Source organism: Colossoma macropomum, unplaced genomic scaffold (assembly GCF_904425465.1).
Source record: "Colossoma macropomum unplaced genomic scaffold, Colossoma_macropomum, whole genome shotgun sequence".
Classification (NCBI taxonomy): domain Eukaryota; kingdom Metazoa; phylum Chordata; class Actinopteri; order Characiformes; family Serrasalmidae; genus Colossoma; species Colossoma macropomum.
The window spans coordinates 1,425,184-1,449,956 of NW_023494785.1; the positions used below are offsets into that span (position 1 = coordinate 1,425,184).

Consider the following 24,773-nt stretch of genomic DNA (forward strand, 5'->3'; position numbering starts at 1 on the left):
TGGTTTGGTGTGAAATGGTTATATATCTTTTCAGTGGTGGTGATGGGAACCAGGGGTCGCCATGACTACAACACAAATATAGACATTTTATTTACTATCCAGAACCACCAGTGAACCTACACGAGTCTTCTGAGTTTATATGGAATGTTGATGATGGAAAATAGTGGAATATCAGAAATAATATGTTTTCTTTGGAGAATATTTTGCCTCACAACACCCTGCATGTATCCCTCTGACCTTAATAGATTAAGTATGTTTTGGGCCAAAATCTTCTCTAAACAATCATAAATCAATGTCTCAGTCATCAGGCAGTGTCTGGTTCCTGTCACCACCACAGGGAACGATTCTGACTCGGTAAGCTTATCTAGAACGTAGTGTTTCACACTAAACCACTCTGAATGAACCTGTTTACACCTGAAACAATTTTGAAAAATCTCTGGAATCTCCTTTAAACTTATTGTTATTCTTATTATTTTAATATTATTCAAGCATCCAAAATGGTTTTATTGGGGACAAAATACACATAAATACATGATACAATATGTGATGTATACAAAAACCACATTGTTCCATATTTTTTCTTTTTTCCTTTAGTTTTAGCTGTTGTCTGTCTATTCTAGTTACTTTCCCCTTATGCTAAAAAAGCCAAGCACAAATAGCCACTTGTATACCTAACAACAGAATGTATATGTTGTCCTGACATAATCTTTTACAGATTAACCAATAGATACAGGGCAAATACTCAGTGTAAAGTACATATGTCACAGATAAAGATTTACCACATCCTGATAACCACAGGAAAAAAAACACTTCTGCTGCAAGTCTTTGTCTTCTCAAGTCAGGACTTGCCTGCTAGCCACCTATCTTTGAGCTCTGACCTGCCCCCTTGTGGATATAGCTTCATTTTCTAGAGAAAAGGTGCTGCTCACAGAGCCGCTGTGTGTGCATCTGCAGGAGCCACCAAAGCTGAGCACTTTTCATACAGGTACAGAGTTGGGTTCTGTCACTGGGACCTGATGGAGGGCTGAAATTGAAGGAGTCCTCTGTTAAATCTCATACAGACTCCTGAGTTCTGATGTTGCGTAAGCAGCAGTTCAGTAGTGATGCAGAGGCTCTGTAGACCTGCAGTAGTACACTAGACTGGGATTGGCTGTGACTAATATTTGTAGAGAATAATAATGTTTTCAGTAGCTTTATGCTGGTGCAGTATTGCAGCGGGTTGAGCAAAATCTGTCACCCCTGCAGATGAACGATAGAAGAGAGTCCACTTTAGATTTACAGCCTGTTTTCACTGTCATGGTAGAACAAAAATATATAACTGATTTTTGTTCTACAGACAAACTGTGCTTTGACTGTGAGAGTTCAGGACTGGTTGGAGCAGTGATTGGCGGAGTGGTGGTGCTTCTGCTGATTCTCGGTGGGATCATCTTCGCCCTTATAAAGAAGGGGATAATTGGTGAGTATAGACTATCTTAGTACAGGTTGTGTTCAAAGAGTGAAGTCTATTTATTGAAAATGTACTACCAAAAGGAAAAAAAGCCTCCTCAGGCTTCCACCTCAGCACCTTCATCCTTAAAATGAGATGCACAATGACAGGAAGAAGCTCATCACCAGGGAAATGTGTGATTAGGATCTTGTCATCATAAAACCAACAGTTCAGAAAAGTTCTTAACAAACGTTCAGAACACAGTGGTGAATTTACTTAAATACTTCTTGGTCAGTGTGAAATGAGCTAATGGTCCCTCCTTTTTAGCTGAAGTTAGTATTAAATGTTAAGGTCTGAAATGGCCTTGTTTATTTGATGGTTTATGTAGTGAGGTCAGTCTTTTTCCAAGTTTATCATAGCTTAGCATCAAATATTGTTTTTCCATTATTTTGACTAAACAAAAATATAAACAATAATAAAAATGCAAAGCAAACAGCAGTTAATGTTCATTTTACATGTACATAATATTTTTATTTACCAGGCATTCCAGGTGCTGTAAATGCAGCGCCTGCTCTGCAAGCCCCACCAAATGGTCAGTGTCACTGTGATTTTGTTGCGCTGAACAGATCACAGTCATTTTCATTTTTCACTATATTGAGAAACATGTTTAATGAAACCACAAAGAAAACTTGACAATTTTTACATATAACTTCTTCTTCAGGTGTTCCTGAACCACTCTTGACAGCTGGTAAGTTCCATTTGAGTTTCATTCTTACTCAGCAAACTCTACAGTGGAATCACTCTATTAGTACAGCACTGCTGTGACAGCAGCTACGGCTTTACTGTTATATAAGACTGTAATGTTGCCTGTTTTAAAGCTCTTTTTTTCTGTATTATTTTCTTGATTTAACTATGTTTCAATAAATTACGACATAAATAGCTTCTCAAAGGCAAAGCAGTGATAGATACATAGCTGGTTTTAAGACATACTAATCACACAATGTAGCTCTTTTTATCTATTTTCATTCATATTTTACTGAACTCTCCTCCAGACCGTAAAGCTAGTGGTGGTTCTGACGCCGGTTCTGACTCTGGTAATGATGTTCCACTTTAAAAACATTTGAGAAAAGCAATATTTGGAAATAATAAATGTTTCTCCACTGTAACTCAGTTGTGATGTGGCCTTATTGTTTCTTTCTCAGGAAAAGGAACTGGCTCAACCAATAGCAGCAATGAAAACATTGTGAATGGATCATCTGACTCTGGTAATTTTTCTCCTCATAAATGCCTAAAAACTCAAGACATGCTTTTCTCATGATGGACAGGTACAAAGAAATAACCATGTACAGTCTGAGGGCTTTTCAGTGTACAGGGAGTTTTTACTGTATAGGAAATTTCCTGCAAGTACTGACTGAGAGAGAGACCAGTCCAGCTCTACAGACTGAGCAGCTGAGCAGAGTGACAGCCTGCTGTGTTCAGTGTGAGAGCAGCTTCGGTTTTTGTAGCACTTTTCTCCAGTAACCAGTTCCAGTAGGGCAGACAATGCAGTAACACCAAAGAGAAGCCTGCAACATGCTTTCCCGTGTTGGTCAGTCACAAGGAAATCTAGTCTAATTTCAGGTTTTATTTTCAGGTTTTTATTGTATAGGGAAATTTCTGTGAATATTGACTGAAAGAGAGACCACCCAACTCTACAGACTGAGCAGCTGATGCCGCGCTTATCATGAAAGCTGCTTCGGTTTTCATAACCAGTTTCAGTACAGCAGATTATGCAGTAGCAGCTCAGAGAGGCTTAAACCAGAGAACATAAACACGCTAACGCTTCAGATCAGAAATTCAGCAGTTGCTTCTTGTCTTGCTTCTTCTGTGGAGCCGAGCGTTTTGCCAGCAGGGTATTCTGAGAATCTGACAACGACCCCATAAACTCATTTAAATCTTTAGACTGCATAATCGCCCACACTGGCCAGAGAGAAGTAAATCAGCCTCTGAACTGTGTTTTGTATATATTTTCCCCAGTCAGAGTCCAGTTTAGAAACAGCCATGATTTGTGGGCTAAAATAAAAATGGCTAAAGCTTACTATGTTATGATGGCCTGCAGACCACAGTTACTGTTCACCAACCGTTCTTAAGCACAAGTGTCTTCTTAAAACCAACTTAAGTAGTTTTCATGGAGATTCTGACATTCACCAGTGTTTTCTTATCTAGGTTTTGTTCTTAGGTAAGAACAGAATCTACACTCACTCTAGAGCACAAAGCTGTGAACAGTTCTGCGCTTTAAGAACACGTCATGAATCTGACGCAGACTTTTTCCTAGAACCTTTCTCAAGAACACTTTCAGGAAGATGTTGGTAAATGAGGCCCATTGTTATCAGGCTGTTAGTCTGGGTTATATTAAAGTGTTCTTTATTGATGCAAAGCGCTTCATAGCCGTGGCTTGACCTCACAGGTTTACAAGGCTGAAGATTAAGAGCTCTTGGTGCTTCATAAGAGTGGTGCTTCACATAAATGACACTGTGTTTTACAATTCTGACATAACCACATCATAATCGCTTAAGCCCCATTAATGTGTGGACGGCTCCAGCTTCATCTCTTTAGAAAGCTCTCCCACAATAACAAAGTGCTGTTCTTCACTACTATAGAGTGTTTCAGAGGACAGACGACATATTAGGACAGATATATACAGGAAAATGCAGATTATAAGACTAAACTGGTTTATTTTTGTGCTGCTGAAAGGAGCAGACAGCAGTTTTGCTGACAATTAAATTGTCCAACTGAAAAGCGGTCATCCATCCCGCACACCGAGAACATATCAGTGACGTCTGGTGCTGCTGACAGTCGGCTCAAGACTGTTGTTTATCACTGGAAACTGTCTGTAGTGGCTTTTTAGGAAATCAGAGGGAGTGAATTTTTCTACAGAGCTTTGCACAGCAGGGCTTTGCAGACAGACGGTCTGTATTTCAGGCAACAAAAGAATGAACTGCGTCCTAATTTTTTCCTTTTAACAAGTCTGATGGTAACCTTGTTCCTTTTCAGGTGGGGCCAGCAATGGTGGGTCAGGAATACCGAATGGTCACTCTGATCAAACAGCGGAGCAGACAGCTGCTTCACCTTAAACTCAGCAGGACAAATTATCATAAGTAGTTCATACGTTACAATGTGTGCATTACAAATACAGATATAGAGTGGAAAAACAAAACCATAAAAGACTTTCTGAAAGGGACGAGGAGGATTAGACAGAAATGTCTACATTTAAAAATATGATCAAACATACAAACTGAAACATTTTCTCTGAAATATATAAAACTATAGTCTTGAATTCCTCAAAATCACCACACCGTGTCTTAATATCTGCTTCAAATCACCTGATAAATATCTTCAGATGTTTAACTGACCTGCTCTTCAGACTGAAATCCACATTGACTGTTAATCTATTATAGAGAAGCCTGTATAGTTAGAAGTGTTGTTTATTACGAAAAAATAAGCTCAAACTTTTGACTAGTTTTGTGTCACGTTCTTTTTGTGATTATACATATTGGCTGAATAATTATAACTGCTGGCACTGAAATAGCTTATGATTCATTGAAGAATGTGGATATTTCAAAGTAATCTTCAGAGGTCTAGACCTGCTGCTCACAGTCAGGATCCTGTGGATTTACTTACAGCAGATTACAGATGGATTACAGTTACAGCTGCTTCAGATTATTTAAATAGTTACCCCCAAAAATATTATTGATTATATCTGATAACTGTGTATTTATCCTTAATGTGTCTTTCTGTAAAACACCAGTTCTGTTCTTATTAGCTCATTGGCCACTTTATTAGAAACCCCTTCCTTGAAGCTCCACCTTGTGGTGTACAGTTAAACTCTGTAGTTCATCTGTCACCAGTTTGTGTTAGTCGTTCTCTAAACCTTCATCAGTGGTCAGTTTCTGGCCTCAGAGCTGCTCTTGTCTGGATAATTATGGGTGGACGGTCCACTCTCAACCCAGCCCTGATACTGACTTGTGTAAAACCTACAATAACACTGCTGTGTCTCATATATTCATATGAGCTTCACACACAACACCACATCAGTCTCCACTGTGTGTTTCTAATAAAGTGGCCAGTTAGTGGAAGTTCAAGGTAGGTGTTTCTAAAAAGTGGCCAGCTGTTTCTAATAAAGTGACTGGTGATGGTACATAACAACAATTTAATATCTGTTTCACAGGAACTCCAGAACAGAGGAAGTGAATTACACTGGAACTCCAGATCATTCAGGATTCCACACCAGACTTTCTTACAGCACAGACTCTTTTCCATTCTTTTATCAAGTCAGTACTTTTACATCACTGTTACGTTAAAGCTGCACTATGTAAGATTTGGGCATTTGGAGACCTCTCTGGTGGAAACGTGTAACTGCACACAACATGCAATTTTGTAACATGGGTCTGCGCGGGACTGTTTTTTCAGTTTCGCTCCCACAAGATTTCATCCTGCTCCCATAGAAAATGGTAATCGTTTGTACTGTTCAAGCCCACAACTGAAATGTGTTTTCCTGCTTCCGCCCACACAGTTCCATCAAGGCGAAGTGACATTCAATATCTGACACAGTTTATTCACAGATACATTATTCTCTGGTGAAATAACACAGCAGTCATGGTCATCAGGCTCACTGTGAGTAACTTCACCAAACGCCATTTATGCACCATTTAAACACAAAGCAGGAATTAAACCACAGAGCGGCTATATTTGGTGTTTTGCGGGGCAGCTGTGGCCTTCGTATCATTTAGGGATGGTTCTGCTTTATTCAGGCTGTTCATTAGTTTGTGGCGCTTCTCTTCATGCGTGCTTCATCCCGCTCCCGCCTGCAGTGGGCTGGTTTCCCTCCCGCTTCCACTCACAACACTGAAAATTAGACCCAGAAGGCATTGTGGCGGGTCCAGCGGGAATCCGCAGGATTGCAGACCCCTACTTCAAACCCCTTCCCTGAGGAGATGATTCTGATGACTGAGAGTAAGACGCGTCTTCTGAGGATGTGAATCAATAATTTACTGTTGTCATCATTTCTTCATCAGTATAATGTTAATTTAATGTTGATCATTTGAGGCGTAAACATCGAGGCGGACCTTCTTTTTGAGTCTGTGTATGTGACGTGAAATGAAGTTAAAATGTAAAGACGTACAATGTGGTGTGAAAAACTCTCGACAGGGCGACTCAGAGTGGCGCACACTCACCGTATTTTAGCCTAATTTTGTTCTCCTCACTTAGTAATGATACTTATTTCAGTTTCAACAAAAACAACCTACATAGTGCAGCTTTAACAGAAATCGTTCTAATGAAAGATTATTCGTTTTAATAAGTTTATAATAATGCATTTATTAAGGCAGATGGTAATGTCTATTTTCTTCTGTTAAGTTTTTTAGCATAAGTTCACCAAGCCAAAGATTTATACACAGAACATTATTGCTTCCATTCAAGCTTTTATGAATCGCATATCAGCACTGTCTGAGCAAAACATGTCAATTTTAAAAGCTCATATTCATAGGCGGTTATGCAGACTTCCTTTCTGATATATTTGTGCTTTTAATTGATTTATATTTAGCATCTGTTTTAATCATGAACTGATTGTATTCAGAGTACTGCTTTAGTGTTAAACTACTTGATATGCAATGTCACACGTGCACCAGCTTCATTAAAAATGCACTTAAGCTTAAGACAGAGTTTAAACTTAAGACTGTAAAGGGCTTGTAATGTAACTGTACTCAGGAATGTTAAATGGTCTGTGTTCAGTATGGACTCTTTACAGAGACACTGTGTCTGTATAGTAACAGTCTTGTGTTTATCACCACTGTACAGTGCAGGAAGCTGTTAGCTAGAACTGTTAAATCAGCAGATTAAAGTGGTAAACAGTGAATACAGTCTGCAGAGGACGACTGTCTCTATACTGAGTGAGTTTAGTATTTGAGTCTCTCTCATCTGGACCTTTTAGAGCAACAGCAGGAAAAAAAAAAGTCTGTTAAAGATCCAAACTGAACAAAACCAGACAGAACTTACTGAGGACCTTTTATACAGTTTACTGTGTGTTTATATGGATTGTATATGTATATATTTTTATGATTCAGGGGTCGTATTACAGAAACTTGATTCAGTCACCGTAGATCATCATAGTCATGATGTTATTGGTGATGACACACTCCTCGAGTGTTCTATTGCTTTTATACAACAGTTAAATAAATAAAGTGATAAATTAATAAACTGGGCCGTGAACGCGGCGTTTATGTTTTAATGTTCAGTTCCTTCACCAAATTATAGTTCCTTAACAAGCAGCTTGTTGCTACGTCAGAGTAACGAGCTCCGCTCACTCGCTGCACAGCTGGCAGTTCGTTCTCCAGCTCCTTACACTGAATGCCCAAACTGTCATCACCACTGAGCAGCTTTTTGTTTTTTATTGTGTCAGTTTTATGGCTCAGTCTAATTTGGTCAGACTCTGAAGATCAGACTCCATGTTTGGCGAATGGTGTTGGGTTCATTTCTGGCTGATTCCAGGTTGTTTAGCTGTTCTTCTGTCACAGCTGCCGACTGAAAAGCTGCTCAGTGGTGATGACAGTTTGGGAATTTAGTGTCGTCTCATCTTCAGAGTCTGACCAAATCGGCTGTCGGTCAAATGTGATCTTAAAAGTGTCCATTTTCTGTTTGTGGCAAAGTAAGAAGTAAAAACATTCAAATGTCTTGAGCGTCTCCTACAGCTGTCAAAGTCGTTGCTTAGCAACAGCGTCTCAGAGGAGTGATACGGTGTTTGTGAAAAAGCCGTGATGTTATGGTGAAATAACAGCACAGTTAGAAAACTTCTCAACCAATCAGCTCGTGTGGCCGGAATTCACTGTTGTATAATGTAAGATAAGATTCCTAAATTAAGATCAGATTTGCTTCTGTAATACGAGTTAGTGAAACATTTCGACCTGTCAGGTCTAAACTTAAGACTAAAAGATAGGAAGTTTCTGTAAAACAGACCCAGATTTTTTATTGCTTTCAAACTTTGGACGTTAGAACATTTTCCAGTCTTGGTTGGACAGTTCTGTTCTATTTCTGTTCTGTTCTATTTGGTTTTGTTCTGTTCTGTTTCTATTTTGTTTTGTTCTGACGTCTTTAATGCTGTAAGTTTTAGGTAAATTTACTTTATTGCAATAAAAATAACAGTTAAAACTGTTGTTTTGAACTTCTTTTAGCTATCATTTATATTCTGTGTTTGTATATATACATACAATATATATATATATATATATATATATATATATATATATATATATGTTCTTTAAATACAGTGTGTTTACTGTACAACAGACATGATGATGCAGCTGCACTTCTTAGGTTAGTTGTGGTTGAGAATTTAAGAGTTTAAATCTGAAGTCATGTAGGCTCTTAAACTGCACTGCTGTCTGTGGAAGCCGCATTTTAAAGTGCACCTGCAGTTTAAACCAATTGCTGTCATTTAAAAATCACACATCTGCCACTAGATGTCGCTGTGTCTCAGGTTTAACCGAGGTTTATCTTAAGCCTGATGAAGACATGGTTTTACTGAGGTTTAAGGCATTTTCAGCTCAGATGTTTTAATATTCCACACATAGACCCTCTTACCTTCCATCATAATGCTATGTGGACTTCATGGTGTGTTCCAATTAAATGCTGTACTGCTTAATTAAACACTGAGGTGCTGTGCTCAACTAGAGGAAGTGTTAATGTGTTTTGGTCTTGATTAGGGTTTTGCTGTTTTAGTTTAGTCCTGAGATAAAAAGGCTGTTATTGTGTGCTGAGAGTATAAATGAACTGTTAGAAGACAGTTTTAATCTGTGTATTTAAAAGTTGATGCACACAGAGTTGCCCCATCATTAGCTGAGCTACTGTTCAGAATTGAATGAGAATAAACGGGAGTTTCCTCACAGCAAGAGAGGCCGGGGTTCGATTTCCTGGTCAGGCTACGAGGGTCCTTTCTGTGTGGAGTCTGTATGTTCCCCCTGTATTTGTGTGGGTTTCCTCCCACAGTCCAAAGACATGCAGTCAGGCTCAACTGCCCCAGGTGTGTGTGTGTGTGTGTGTGTGTGTGTGTGTGTGTGTCTGTAAAGAGGATAAGTACCTCTCTGTAATGTCTTCTGGGGTTCTCAAACACTAGAGGGCGCTCCCAAACGAGTCCAAATGGGGGGGTTAATATGGAGCATTTGAGCAAAATCATAGTTTATAAATACTCAAACTGTTTTCATATAAAAAATTAATTTCCTGAACACAGAGCAGCATAAAACATTTTAACACTGCTGTAATATTTTAAGAGCTTTTAAGTTTAAAACAGCACCTCATGTACGTCCATGATGTTAGTGAGCGCGAACAGGCAATGAGCTGCTCCGCTCGCCAACCAATCAGCACTCAGGATCAGTAATGTTAGCGTCCTGCTGCTTGGATAAACCATGTTTAACAATTTAAGTATTAAAAAGTCATGTAAAATTGTAATATTTTCTAATAAAAATAATAACAATGTTTAATAATTAATTCCAAATTACAGTTTCAGTGCACAGTTTCTGTTTATTTGCTGAGTTTAAGATATTGGAAAAAAATGCAATATAAAATGTGCCATAACTTTTACACAGATCACAGTTTGTGTTGTTTTTTATCCCACTATGTTAAACTCAGTTAATAAGCAGTAACTGTGTGTTAGATGTACAGTAGTGTGTCTCTGTAGAGGACGTGTTTCACTTATTTACACTCAGAAAATCAACAACAACATGGAATTTGACTGAGGTGCACAAACTTTTTCACATGACTGCAGTTTACTAGATAAAATTGGTGACATTCTTTAAATGTGGTCACTACAAATAATTAGACCCTATTAAATGTTGATTAAATGATGAGCTCGGCTGTGACGCTGCTTTGATGTTCATGAAGAGCTTTTAGATATTTAGGACTCCAGGAAGACGCAGATACAGTCAGCAGACACGGCACAGAGCAGGAATAACAGTTCCCCCTTATTCTTATTGATTAATAGATGATATTTGTCCTTCATCCATAGATAAATGTGTTTTTTCTTACCTGTCATGTGACGCCTGACAAATACCAATAATTAAAAAAAAAACTGTATTTTCAGTAAAACTGAAGTACATAAAAGCAATGTAAACTGTTTAGCTACAAACCCAAATAGAAAAATGTGGGACCGTAGGTAAAATGCAAATAAAAACAGAAAGCAATGATTTATTAATCTATTTTGACCTACATTTAAACAGGCAAGATAAGTAAAGCTTTACCATATCAACTTAAATATACGCTCATTCTGAGACTGATGCCTGCAACACGTTCCAAAACAGCTGAGACAGATGCAGTTCAAGATCAGGAATACTGTGAAATGTTAATTCATTCTCGGGTATAAAAAGAGCATCTAGAAAATGCCTAGTCTTTTATGAGCAGGATGGGTTGAGGTTCACCTCTTCGCCAAAATATGCATCTGCAAAAATCCAACAGATTAAAATAACCTTCCTCAATGAGTGATTGCAAGGATTTTAGGTGTTTCACCCTCTACAGTGCATAATAACATCAAAAGAATCTCTGTGCATTAAGGGCAAAGCTGAAAACCACCGCTTGAATGCCTGTGACCGTCAACCCCTCAGACTGCACTGCATTAAAACCCGGCATGTTTATGCATCTACATCTACAGATACGAGTTAAGAGTGTACCACACACAGTGGAGGTGATGTATCAACAACATCCAGAAACAGTGCCGACTTCCTGTATTATGATCTGATGACTCAACTGTTCTCCTTGGGTCAAAGAAGAAAAGGACCATCCAGAGTGTTACTAAAATAAAGTTAAAAATTCAGCATCTGTCATAGTGTGTGTGTGTGTGTGTGTGTGTGTGTGTGTGAGTGTGTGTGTGAGTGTGTGTGCGTGTGTGAGTGTGTGTGTGTGTGTGTGTGTGAGTGTGTGTGTGTGTGTGAGTGTGTGTGTGTGTGTGTGTGTGAGTGTGTGTGAGTGTGTGTGTGTGTGAGTGTGTGTGTGTGTGTGTGTGTGTGTGAGTGTGTGTGTGAGTGCGTGTGTGTGTGTGTGTGTGTGTGTGTGTGTGTGAGTGTGTGTGTCTGCACATGTTACAGCAGCATGGCTGCGTAATCAGACAGTGACAGTGCAGGTACCAGACTGGCTGGCCTGCGGTGCAGAACTGTAAACCATTGAAAACATGCGTCTTATTAAGCTCAACATATGACAGTGAAGGCCTGGACGGTTGCACAGCTGAAGACTTGTATAAAAGAAGAACAGCAAAATAAATTCTGCTTTCAAAACTGGATCAGTTTGAATCTTCAGCCCCCAAATGTTTATTGTTGTTAAACAAAAAGGTGATGTAACGCAGTGGTAAACCTGCTCCTGTCCCAACTTTGTTGGAACATGTTGAACGCATCATATTTGGAATGAGCTTATATTTACAAAAACAATGAGATTCATAAGATAAAATATAAAATATTGTGTTTTTCTACTGTTTTCAATTTAACACAGGTGAAAATTCACTGATCGTTACTTTCTCTGTTTTATTAAGTGCTTGTAATACAGTGGCCACTTAGTGGAAGTACAGGGTTAAGCGTTTATAATACAGTGTCCAGTTAGTGGAAGTACAGGGTTAAGCGTTTATAATACAGTGTCCAGTTAGTGGAAGTACAGGGTTAAGCGTTTATAATACAGTGTCCACTTAGTGGAAGTACAGGGTTAAGCGTTTATAATACAGTGTCCAGTTAGTGGAAGTACAGAGTTAAGTGTTTATAATACAGTGTCCAGTGATTACAACGTGGATGTTTTTACTAAAGTGGATGGCGACAGTACATAATAATGATTTAACCTCTGTTTCACAGGGAACTCCAGGAAGTAAATCACACTGGAACTGAGCTCCAGATCATCCAGGATTATAAACCAGACTCTTTTCCATTCATTGATTAAGTCAGTACTTATACATCACTGTTACGTTAAAGCTGCACTATGTAAGATTTGGGGATTTGGAGACCTCTCTGTCTCTGCACACAACACGCAATTTTATAACATGGGTTTGCACAGGGCTGTCTTTTCAGTCCCATCCTGCTCCCGTAGAAAATTGGAATCATTTGTCCCGCTCAAGCAACTGAAATGTTTCGTCCCACTCCCATCGGCACAGTTTCCTCGAGGCAAAGTGACATTCAGTATCTGACACAGTTTATTCACAAATACATTCCTCTCTGCTGAAATAACACGTCAGTCATGGTCATCAGGCTCACTGTGAGTAACTTCACCAAACGCCATTTATGCACCATTTAAACACAAAGCAGGAATTAAACCACAGAGCGGCTATTTCTGGTGTTGCTGGGCACGACAGCTGTGGGCATCAAACTGAAAGTTACGCTTCCTCTTTTTCACTGCTATCATTTTAGATTATATTATATTTTAGTTTATATATAGGATTTAGTGATGGTTCTGCTTTATTCAGGCTATTCATCCATTTGCGAGATGTGTGCTTCCCACCAGCTCCTGCGCACAACACTGAAAATTAGACGCTGCAGGCCTCTACTTCAGACCCCTAGCCTGGGCAGATGAATCTGATGATTGAGAGTGGGTTGCAAAGGAATTCAAAGAGAACTCAGAACTCAGAAGGACGCATCTTCTGAGGTTATGCATCAATAATTTACTGTTGTCATCATATCTTCATCAGTATGATGCTGAATTTGAGATAATTTGAGACCTGACCATCGAGCAGGACCTTCTTTTTGAGCCTGTGCATGTGACGTTATAAAGTTAATATGTAAAGACGTACAATGTGGTGTGAAGAACTCCCGACCAGATGCCTCTGACTTTTAAATTATTAAATTATTTAATAATTTAATATAAATAAATTAAATTATTTCAGGCTTTACAGGGCGACTCACAGTGGAGCACACTCACCATATTTTAGCCTGTTTATATTCTCTTCACTCATTAATGCTACTTTTTTTCAGTTTCAACAAAACAATCTTACATAGTGCAACTTTAACAGAAATCCTCCATAATAGAAACTACATTCCAGTACTCTTAATGATAAACATACAGTTTAAGCATCAAAGAACAGCTGAATATTTAGTGCTTCCAGTGTAGCACAGTGGATCTTATTCAAGGCAAAAGCTCAACAAAGATGGAAACATTTTCATCATACAGAGAAAAGGATTAATTGTCCTTTATTTCAAAATTTTTAAAGCAATATCTGGGTGAATCATATCAATTTTAATAAGTTTATAAGAATGTATTTACAAGGCAGATATTTATGTTTACTTTTTTTCTGGTTTTTAACAAAGATTCACCAAAGATTCATACATTTGATTTATAAACAGAAAATTATTATTTACTTTCAAGCTTTTTTATGAATCTCCTATCAGCACTATGAGTAAAACACGTCATTTTTCTTAAGCTGATGAGAACATGTTTATAGGCGGTTATGCAGACTTCCTTTCTGATATATTTGTGCTTTTAATGGATTTATATTTAGCATCTGTTTTAATCATTAACTGATTTTATTCAGAGCACTGCTTTAGTGTTAAACTACTTGTTATGTAAAGTCACAAGTACAACAGCTTCAATTAAAAAATGCACTTAAGCATAAAACTAATCTTGATCATATAGTGTTTACACTGAAGACTATGGGGGGCTTAGAAATGTAACTGTACTCAGGAATCCTAAATGGTTTGTGTTCAGTATGAACTCCATAGCTCAATGAAACCTGATTACTGGGGACCTTTTATACAGTTTACTCTGTGTTTATATTGATTAACTGTATAAACCAATTAAAAGTGCCTGAATGTTTTTATGTTCTATTTAATTCTGCTCTGTCTTGTTCTGTTCTACTGTATTATGTTCTCTTCTATTCTATTCTATTCTATTCTATTCTATTCTATTCTATTCTGTTCTGTGCCATTTTGAGATCTGAAAGAGAGCTGCTGAATCATGAAAGTCTCTCATACTGTCATTTTTAAGTTAAATTTACTTTATTGCAATAAAGCTGTTAAACCTTGTTGAGAACGAAGTTTTTTTGTTTTTATTATCATTTATATTCTGTGTTCATCTGTGTTTTCTTTAAATACAGTGTATTTACTGTACAACAGACATGATGATGCAGCTGCATGTTTTTAGTTTAGCTGTGGTTGAGAATTTAATCTGAGTTTAAATCTGATTGAGTCATTTGGGCTCTTAAACTGCACTGCTGTCTGTGGAAGTTGCACTTTAAAGCGCACCTGCAGTTCAAACCAGTTGCCACTAGGTATTTTACTGTCCAGACTGTCTCTCCTTTAATTGAGGACAGGTTTATGTACCAGTTGTTAATGTTGAGACCAGAGATTCATACATTTGATTTATAAACAGAAAATTATTATTTACTTTCAAGCTTTTTAATGAATCTCCTATCAGCACTATCTGGGTAAAACTCAGATAAAACAAGCCGCTTTAATCTGAGTGCCATTTGGCCAATATAATTCACCCAGCGCTTTCCAGCGACTCATGGAACATATTTTTGGAGATGAACACTTCCAGTCTGTTACTGTATCTGGATTATATTGTGATCTTTTCTCCCTCCTTTCAGTCTCACTTACAGAATCTTGAGATGGTTTTGGGAAGATTGCAGCAACATAATTTGAAATTAAAATGAGAGAAATACAATTTCTTTCAGCCTGAAGTTCGCTATCTGGGATGTGCGATCTCCACTTTGGGGTGGCCAAAAGCTGAGATCACTGACAAAATTACTGCTGTTTCAGAATGGATGCGCCCTACTACGACCAAAGAGCTTCGGTTCTTTCTTGGTTTTTCATCTTACTATTGCTGATTTGTTGAACATTTTTTTGGTGGCTACTGTTCAAGAGGGCAAATCAAGACCAGGGGTGAGTTCACTGGATGGCCATTGGAATGGAGACTGCGAAAGGGCATTTCAAACCCTGATGACAAGTTGGTTACTGCACCAGTGCTTTACTTTACTAAGTCATATGGGGCTTAGTGCAGTACTTTCTCAAGAACAGGAAGGGAAAACGCAACCAGTTTCATATGCAAGTAGAGGGCTTCATCCAACGGAAAGGAACATGTTGAATTACAGCTCCATGAAGTTAGAACTTCTAGGATTGAAATGGGCAGTCACTAAAAAAAGTTCAGAGAGTCCTTATTGGGGGCCAAGTTTATTGTTTTTACTGACAAAAAGAGTTATTTGGAGACTGCAAAGTTGGGAGCAGTTGAACAGCGATGGCCTCCCAACTGGCCCATTTTAATTTTTAAATTGAAATACTGCCCTGGAAATAAGAAACAGTGATGCTTTGTCATGACAGCCTGCCTAGCCAGTGCCCACCAAGATTGAGGAAGTCGCCCCTGGGTTTCCTGTTCCACCTCCTTGTTTGAGTTTGTCTAGTGGTCCAGAGAACAAGGAGTTGTGGCAATTGCTGCAGCCAGAGACATTACAGTCAGAAGTGCTAACTGCTCTTCATGACAATCGTGGTCATCGGGTTGTGAACGAACAACATATTTTTGGTGCGGCAGAGATGTTATTGGCCCCAGATGAAAAGAGATACTGAACAGTGGTGTCAGAAGTGCTTTCGCTGTGTGACCACCAAAGCTGTGCTCCCCAAGGTGTGGACCTTTGCTGGTAGTGTGTTGGCTTCAAGGCCCTTGGAAATTCTAGCCATTGACTTCACTGTACTTGAATGAGCAAGTGATGGTTGAGAGAATGTTCTTGTGTTTACAGCTGTCTTCTCTAAGTTCACACTGACATACCCTACCTCGGATCAAAAGGCAAGCACTGTGGTACGTATTTTGACCGAGAAGTGGTTTTATGTTCATGGGATCCCCAAGGGCTCCATTCAGATCCAGGCCGCTGTTTTGAAGGGGAGATGTTGACGGCACTGTGTAAGGTGTATGGGATTGAGAAGGGTCAGACCACTCATATCACCCAGAAGGCAACGGGCAATGTGAAAGGTTTAATTGCACCATGCATGATCTCTTGCGAACACTGCCAGCAGATGAAAAGCAAAGATGGCCCCAGTTTTTACTGCAGCTAATCTTTGTCTACAATGCAACAGTGCATGAGCTGAGCTTTAAAGGAGGAAAGTGAGGGACAGTCATGGAGAGATTGTGGTAATGAGTTCCATAGTTTGGGGGCCATGACGCTGAAAGATCTGCCTCCCACAGTGACCAGCCTACATTTTGGGACAGCTAGACAATCTGAGTCAGAGGACCTGAGTGTTCGGGTGGGACAGTAATGGGGGCAGGAGCTCAGCTAAGTAAGCTAAGTAAGCTAAGCTAAGTAAGCATGTAGAGATTTGCCAGTTAGCGAGAAGACTTTAAACTGGATACGAAGCAGGACGGGTAACGAGTGTAACGAATTGGGGTGATGTGAGCTGATTTGTCAGAGTGAGAGGATTCTAGCTGCTGAGTTTTGTTAATAGTGAAGAGGGTGGATAGTTTTGTAAGGAACACCAATGAGACGGGGGTTGCAGTCGTCTAAGCGTGATGATGAAAGCATGGACCAGAGATTCAGTGTCTTTCATGGAGAGCAGGGGGCGAAGGTGAGCAATATTGTGGAGATGGAAAAAAGCTGTTTTGACCAAAGTCTTGATATAAGGCTCAAAAGAAAGGACGGGATCAAAACGTACACCTAAGTTACGGACAACAGCTGAAGGTGTAACGGTCACCTCATCCAAATTAAGTGTGAAATTAGTAGAATTTGCAGTAACAGACTTAGGACCAGTGAGCAGAATTTCAGTTTTGTCAGTGTTTAGTTTTAGAAAGTTACTCTGCATCCATTGTTTGAGCTCTGGAATACCAGATATTAGGGCAGGGAATGACAGGTTAGTGATGGTGTTGGTGCAGACGTAGATTTATATATCATCAGCATAACAATGAAAATGAAGACCATGACTGCGGATGATCTGACTGAAGGGTCAAATATAGATGAAGAATAGAGGGCCAAGAGGGCCAAGGACAGAACCCTGGGGGACACCCTGTGCAACAGCACTGATAGCAGAGTTATGCTTACCAAGAGCAACAAAGTGGAGTCTATTAGTGAGATAGGATCTGAACCAGACGAGGGTAGCGTCTGTAATGCCAATAGCTGAAACAGTATGATGAGTATGTCATGATTAAAGGTGTCAAATGCAGCGGGTGAATCTAAGAGGAGCAGAAAATTGATAGCACTGGAATCAGAAGACAGCAGTAGATCATCTAGAACCTCTAAAAGTGCTGTCTCAGTGTTATGCACTGTACGAAAGCCTGACTGGAAGTTTTCAAAAAGATCATTATTTATTAAAAAAGACTGCAATTGAGATGCTACAACACTTTCTAACAGTTTGGCTAAAAAGGGCAAATTAGAAATCGGGCAATAGAGTTCCAGAGTGGCTGTATCAGACCAGGTTTCTTAAGAATAGGAGTGATAGCAGAAGTTTTAAGGGCAGTAGGGACCTAAAGCAAGAGATGAATTGATGAAATGACAGATGGGGTCAGAGATAACAGAGACACTTGTTCAGAAGTGTAGTGGGAGTGGTACTCTAGACCTTTTATGGTTAATATCTGGTTAAAGCTCATTGAAATACATGCCCCTTCATGTGGAGAGCATTTGAGTGCTGTGGGATAAAGGGAGGTCAGGCACTGAATACCACTAGTGCTGTCATTCGACAGGTACAAGTTTATTGAGTATATTATGTTTTAATTTTGTGGTCAGTCAGGACTGCTAAAGAGCTAACTGTATGTCAAGTCAAGGCTTTATTGTCATTTCAGCTCTGTATAAGTACACAGTGAACAAAACAACATTCCTCCAGAACACAAGTGCAGAACAATACAAGAAACACAGTGCAGACAGTACAGTACAGTAAATAAATACGAAAGACTTACAGTAAATACAGAACAGAACACAGGCAGCACACGGTACTGAGAGTATGTGGAGCTGTGCAGAGGAGGATGGAACACACTATGACATATTAGCATATATGAGCAATGCGGTCACTGAGGTAGCAGCCAGAACAGCAATGGTATACAGTATTTGGTTGATACGGTAATTCTAGTAATTCTTTTCTTTTGCATGTTGTATTTTTGGTTAATAGTGGGTTGGGGTCTTACCTATAGCATCAGAGCCTGTTTTGTATTAAGCCACAGGTTCAGCTGAATAGTCGTCTGTCCTTGGGCCAGATTTGTAGTTTTTTTAGTTTTTTCTGATTTATTGATCTATTTGTAAATAAAGTTGTCCAGTGCATCAGCCTCATGCTGTATAGTGTGTGCCTGTGTGCAGATACATTTATCTTAGGACATACAGACTCATGGTTAACAGTGGACATGATGGAGTAAAGGAGGGAGGGAAGAAAAAAAGGGAAGAAACTGACTATTTCAGATGGTGCGTCAAGGTAAGATATTAACAATGGCCATATTTGCCAGAACTTATACATTTTCTGATTTAAGTTGTAGGTCAGTTGCTCTAATGGAAGCACTTTTGTAACTTGGGACAACCAAAGATCAACAGATGGAACCTGAGGAGTTGACCATAAAAGTAAAGGACGTCAGCTCTATTCTCAGTTTACCTGCATCTTCTGTGGGTCTTATGGAGAAGTGTGAGTTTTGCTGTGGTAAAGTATCTCTCCAGGGTAGAATCTGGGGACGTAGGGGCTACAGCCAACAGAGATTAAGGCTTACAATCTGTTAGATAAGAGGTGAACCAATCAAGAACAGAAACAACAATGCCCAGGAGGCTGGAGTGGCTCACCATGTCAAAGGATTGGTGTTAATGTAGCTATTTTGTAGGCTGAGGGGTCATGGCCAGAAAACAAGGACTATTATTACTTTTGGATGGGCAGATCCCATCCACCCCGGCCCATCTATAGACACGCACTCGCTACGGGGATTCCTACCCTTATGCGCACGGGCTGCAGCTTCGTGTTAATCCCATTAAGTTAGTGGTTTAGCCAAACCTGTGTTAGACTGAGACTAAACTGCTGCTAAGCTAATATCAGAGCCATAGTCCTGATAGTTCAGCTCGGGCTCAGCCTTAAACCACAGTACTTATATAGTTACGCCATTTCCCTCTTACCCACCCGTATTCAGGCACAGCCGTCCTGCGCTCGGTCTGATTGGCGGACTGCTGGAGAGTGAAGGGGCTCTTAGCCAATCATGGCGCAGGAGTTCTCCCGAATACGGGCGGGGAAAAAAAAAACAGTAGGCGTAAACTAGCGGACCAGACTGACACGTAGGAGAGAGGAGAGTCAGACTCTTCTCAGCAGAAGATCATCCAGAGTGATTTTACTGATCTAGGTGGTAAAGGTGGTGATGGGGGCTCCGGCAGTCTGTGTGGTCTTCCTCAGTGGAGTGGTCGTCTCTGTTCTCGGAGGTGAGTTATTTACTGTTTCTGCTGCGCAGACATTCAGAATTCCTGATGAACTACTTTAGTTGACCCCCCCCCCTCATTATCTGGACTGGAGTTAAAGCATCTGCTAGATAAACTGTGTTAAACCTAACTGGGTCCCTCGCAGACCTGGACATATGAGAAAGAAGACATTTGGGAACAGAGAAGAGCTGCTGAGAAACAGTCCGCTGCTGAAGACCTTCATGTGTTTTACACCTTTTTCCCACTTTGGGCTGTTTTATTATTATTATGCATTTTTGTTTTTCATCTTATCATCCATTAATTTACTCTTTTCACATGTATGACATGGATTTCTACACGTTATCTCCTGTAATCAGTAAGGAAACACCATTTATAAACTGGTGTGGCTGATTCAGATTTCTTTTCAGACAGACTGGCTGATGACCAATATTTAAAAACAGTGTTTTCTCTTAACCCTCGGACCCTAAGAAACAGTAGGTCACTTCTGGCCTTCATAACTTCAGAGAGATTTAAGACACAAAGATGATCCACATATCAGGACATTCAGCAGACCCGCCCTAAATAGCAAGCATATTCAGCACCAGCAGTAAATCGGCTCGGAAAATCCCCTAAAATCCTGATGTTCTTGCTCTGCTGTTTGGATCCAGCTCCAAAATCACCCAAACCCACTCACTACTATTATATCTCTGCTTTTAGCCTTCATATTATAAACAAAGGGCTTTCAGTTTACATTGATTTTGAGTAATAAAAATCTCATTAAATATGCAGCTCAATTTGTAATTAATAATAAAGCCTGTATTTCTGTGTATCAGAGTTTTAGGACTCTAATCCAAGAGGACAGAAAATCAATAAAAACTTATAATAAAAAAAAAAAAATACTCATAATAACCAACAGAATGAATCACAATCAAAATTGTTGCACTTTCAGCTCACAGACACTCCAGACTAACAATTTCTGAAAAGATACCTACAACTGCACTTGTTTTCAAGATCGCTATAATTAAAAAAATACACAGTTTTGCAGACGCCAAGTAAATTTTTGATCAGAAACGATCCAAATGTATAAAGATATAAAGTTCTGTTAGCATTTACATGTCAAACAATGGCGTATCTGAGTAGCCCAGGGTCTCCTGAAAATAACATATGGCCTGTGTGACTGTCTCATGTAAATACTTTATAACTGTAATTGTAATTGTCCCAAAATACCAAAAAAATCCCATATTTTTTGGTTTCTAAGGGTTAAATGGGTCAAACTGGCATTTTAAATTTGTAAATCAAAATTATTATTTAAATAACATGAATCAAATAAAGGCCGACTGGCTGTTTACCACAGTGAGTTGAGTGTAATTACACTATGCCATCTGTACAGCTGTAGCTGCAGCGTATAAATACAGCTTGAGTGCACATGTGATCATACTCACGTTATGTCACCAGATCCTGGATACCATATGTAATGTGCTAAAACAGATTGGAAGCAGAGACACCACTGTGTTGTGGTCATTATCACTGCTAAAATGCTCATTATCTTCCAAAAATAAGGTTAAAACTGAAAAGCACTGTCATGTTACACCGGTACAGGTGACACACTGTCCAGCACTAGAACCCATCACTGTTTCTGTTCAGTGACTTTAAATTTGATCCTGAATAAATGATAAAAACTTGTTACTGCTGCTACACTGTATGGTGTCATGTTCCCTTTGTGTAATCTAAAGGGAATAATTCATTATTCAATCATTATAAAGCATCTGAGCTTTGTTTTCTAGCACCTACAGTTGTATGAACCTCTGGTCAAATTCCCTGTTGTCGTTGATTGACTGAGTGTAACTAAGTGAACACATCCTCTAGAACACACTTCTGCACCATTTAATACACAGATACTGTTTATTTACTGAATTTAACAAACTAGGACAAAAACAAAGTACAAAATGTGGCCTGTGCAAAAGTTATGGCACAGTTTATATGTTATATTTAACTTTTCCAATATGTTAAACTCAGTAAGTTAACAGAAACTGTGGCCTAACATTAGCAGAATGCCATATACCATATGTCTCTCTGTAGAGGATGTGTGAACTTATTTACACTTAGAAAATCAACAACAACATGGAATTAATCCAGGGCTGTTCAGATATTTACATCTGACTGCAGTTTACTGGATAAAATCATGACATTCTTTAAATGTGGTCACTGCAAATAATTAGACCCTATTAAATGTTGATTAAATGATGAGCTCGGCTGTGACGCTGCTTTGATGTTAATGAAGAGCTTTTAGATATTTAGGACTCCAGGAAGACGCAGATACAGTCAGCAGACACGGCACAGAGCAGGAATAACAGTTCCCCCTTATTAATTCTGTTCGATTAATGAATTATATTTGTCCTGCATCCATATGAAATGTATTTTTCTGTCCTTTCATGTGACGCCTGACAAATATCAACAAAAGAACAATATTAATACATTTTCAGTAAAAACAAAGTCATTGGGCGGAAAGCAGGAAACACCCTGGACAGGTCGCCCAGTTTGTGTCTTCAGTCCTCAAATGTTTATTGTTGTTGAAATGAAAAGGTGATGTAACACAGTGGTAAATCTGCCCATCGCAACTTTTTCAGAACATGCTGCATTTGGAATGAGCGTATGTTTACAAAAACAATGAAGTTCATAAGATAAAACATCAAATATGATGTTTTTCTATCACTTTCAGTTTAAAACAGGTCGAACAGAATTTACTAATCCTTGCTTTCTGTTTTGCATTTTACATTCAATTTTTGTTTAAATGTTTTTGGAATTGGGTTTGTACATTAAAGGAGAAGTCTACTGACAGTCGGTGTGGAGTCTAATCATACACCCCGTCCTGATCATACTTCCCCTGGTTTCCAGTCACGGTTCTCCCAGTGTTATTGGATAATCCATACATATCAGAGCCGTCAGTCAGCAACTCTGGGAGGAACCTTAAAAGGCCTAGGCAGATGTATGTGAGCCTGACTATCTGTGAACTTAAAGCAGCATCATGTGAGAACTGGTCTTTTCAGTCTTCCATAAATAACACTGGCAGGGATGCCACTTACACTCTGATTTGGATTTTCATTGTTTTCCCATTAGTCGTTAGACTGTCTTACATCCCCTTTTCTCTTTTGGCTCTCACCTACGTGTAATAGCCAGTCCGAGATTTACTCTTGTCCGATCTCGTACTCAGTCACTCTCTCTTTTTCTCTTCCTCGCTTCCTCTGAAAAGGTCTTCTTTGTTCTTTGGCAGGCGTTGCTATGATGCCCATGTTGGGAATACAGAGCTAGCTTCTTGTAGCTAGCTGGAGCCGTAGTTGTTGTGTGAAGTTACGTAGCACTATAACAGGCGTCCCATTATTATAAGTCAGTGTACCGTCCAAATTATTTTGAAGCTCTTGTTTTAAGGTAGAACTGTTACATAATGTTGCTTTAAGAAAGACGTCACAGAAGAGGAGATACGCATCACTTTAGTGGACACAGCTTGTTGTGGTAGTGTTTTGGTAGGTTGTTAGTGAATTATCTACTATGATCAGCATGACTCCATCAGTATGATGTTGATTTTGAGATAATTTGAGACCTAAACATCGAGCTGGACCTTCTTTTGGAGCCTCTGTGTGTGCGACGTTAATACCATGAGTAACATAGACTTAATAAAACAAACATAAAAACTAACCTCTATTTGTTGGTATTATCATGTATGTAACGCTCATTAACTCTCACATATATTGCTAAAATATCACTAAAATGGCAAAACAATATTACCCAGCAGTAAAGACGGTTCCCATCACTGTTTTTGTACTGACCACTGAACAAGTGTTTTCATTTGTTGATAGATAGATAGATAGATAGATGGACAGATAAATAGATAGATAGATAGATAGATAGATAGATAGACAGACAGATAGATAGATAGATAGATAGATATAGATACATAGATAGATAGATAAATAGATAGATAGATAGATAGATAGATAGATAAATAGATAGATAGGTAAATAGATAGATAGATCTTTATTGTTATTGTTAAAAACAATGAAAAACCATTTAGCAGCAATGCTGTTGTAATACATGCAGAATGTGGTTTTACATTGTCTTGCTAAAATAATCAAGGCCTTCCCTGAAAAAGACGTCATCTGGATGGCAGCATATGTTGCCAAAAGATGTATATATCATTCAGCATTAATGGTTCCTGTTTATATTTGATTTCTTCTTTGCGATTTTGGTTTGCACATTATTGTGTTTTGTTTTTATTTACATTTTGCACAGCATCCCAACTTTTTTGGAAATGAGGTTGTATAAGCCTGGCTAACAGTTCTGTGTTACAGCCACAAAGTGGGAGATTAAAACAACATATGAGTGAATTGTGTGAACTCAGTAATCAAAAATACTTGACAAAATAAGTTACTAAACTTTATGGAGAATCTCAAGAAATATCTGTTTAATTGCTGTGGATATTTGCAGGTGACATTGCTGTGGGAATAAGAGAAAGTAACCAAAACATGTCCTACTTGAACCTGTTTAACTACTCGGTTGCTTTTTACTTGTTAGGTTGAGATCCATGCTCCACTACAGGTGTGTCTCAAGTGTGTTTCAAGATAAAATGATTAGAGATATTATGTTTCATTTATCAGTTAGTTTTCTTACACTTTTTTCTCATTATCCCTCCAGATCAACACTCTCTGTACTACATTTACTCCGCCCTCAACAAAGATGTCGCTCTACCAGGGATCTATGAGTTCACAGCACTGGGTCTGCTCGATGACCGGGAGATCGACTACTACAACAGTAAGGACCAGGTTAAGGTTCCTAAGCAGGACTGGATGAAGGAGAAGATGCAGCCAGATTACTGGGACAAAGGCACCCAGTCTCGCAAGAGCAAAGAGCAGTGGTTCAAGGTCAACGTGGACATCCTGATGCAGCGAATGAGACACAATCAGACCGGTTAGTGATCTGTCACTCATTCTTCTTTAAAAACATCACAAGTTTCCATCCACTGTATGATTCCTCTGG

At 39.0% G+C, this 24,773-nt stretch overlaps 2 protein-coding genes across 2 annotated transcripts in view; both read left to right on the forward strand.

Moving 5' to 3' along the window:
* The window catches only part of LOC118815032 (class I histocompatibility antigen, F10 alpha chain-like), a 69,640-nt gene extending 62,911 nt beyond the window's left edge, over positions 1 to 6,729 (forward strand). The window contains exons 5-11 of the mRNA XM_036580966.1: positions 1,337 to 1,456; positions 1,968 to 2,018; positions 2,148 to 2,174; positions 2,479 to 2,520; positions 2,629 to 2,691; positions 4,460 to 4,559; positions 5,634 to 6,729. Of these exons, the coding sequence (XP_036436859.1) occupies positions 1,337 to 1,456; positions 1,968 to 2,018; positions 2,148 to 2,174; positions 2,479 to 2,520; positions 2,629 to 2,691; positions 4,460 to 4,539 (383 nt within the window). The 3' untranslated portion in view covers positions 4,540 to 4,559; positions 5,634 to 6,729. The remainder of the gene's footprint in view (positions 1 to 1,336; positions 1,457 to 1,967; positions 2,019 to 2,147; positions 2,175 to 2,478; positions 2,521 to 2,628; positions 2,692 to 4,459; positions 4,560 to 5,633) is intronic.
* Positions 6,730 to 19,607: 12,878 nt separating this feature from the next.
* Positions 19,608 to 24,773, forward strand: part of LOC118815118 (class I histocompatibility antigen, F10 alpha chain-like) — a 40,225-nt gene continuing 35,059 nt past the window's right edge. Inside the window, exons 1-2 of the mRNA XM_036581057.1 lie at positions 19,608 to 19,766; positions 24,432 to 24,704. Coding sequence (XP_036436950.1) covers positions 19,706 to 19,766; positions 24,432 to 24,704 — 334 coding nt within the window. The 5' untranslated portion in view covers positions 19,608 to 19,705. The remainder of the gene's footprint in view (positions 19,767 to 24,431; positions 24,705 to 24,773) is intronic.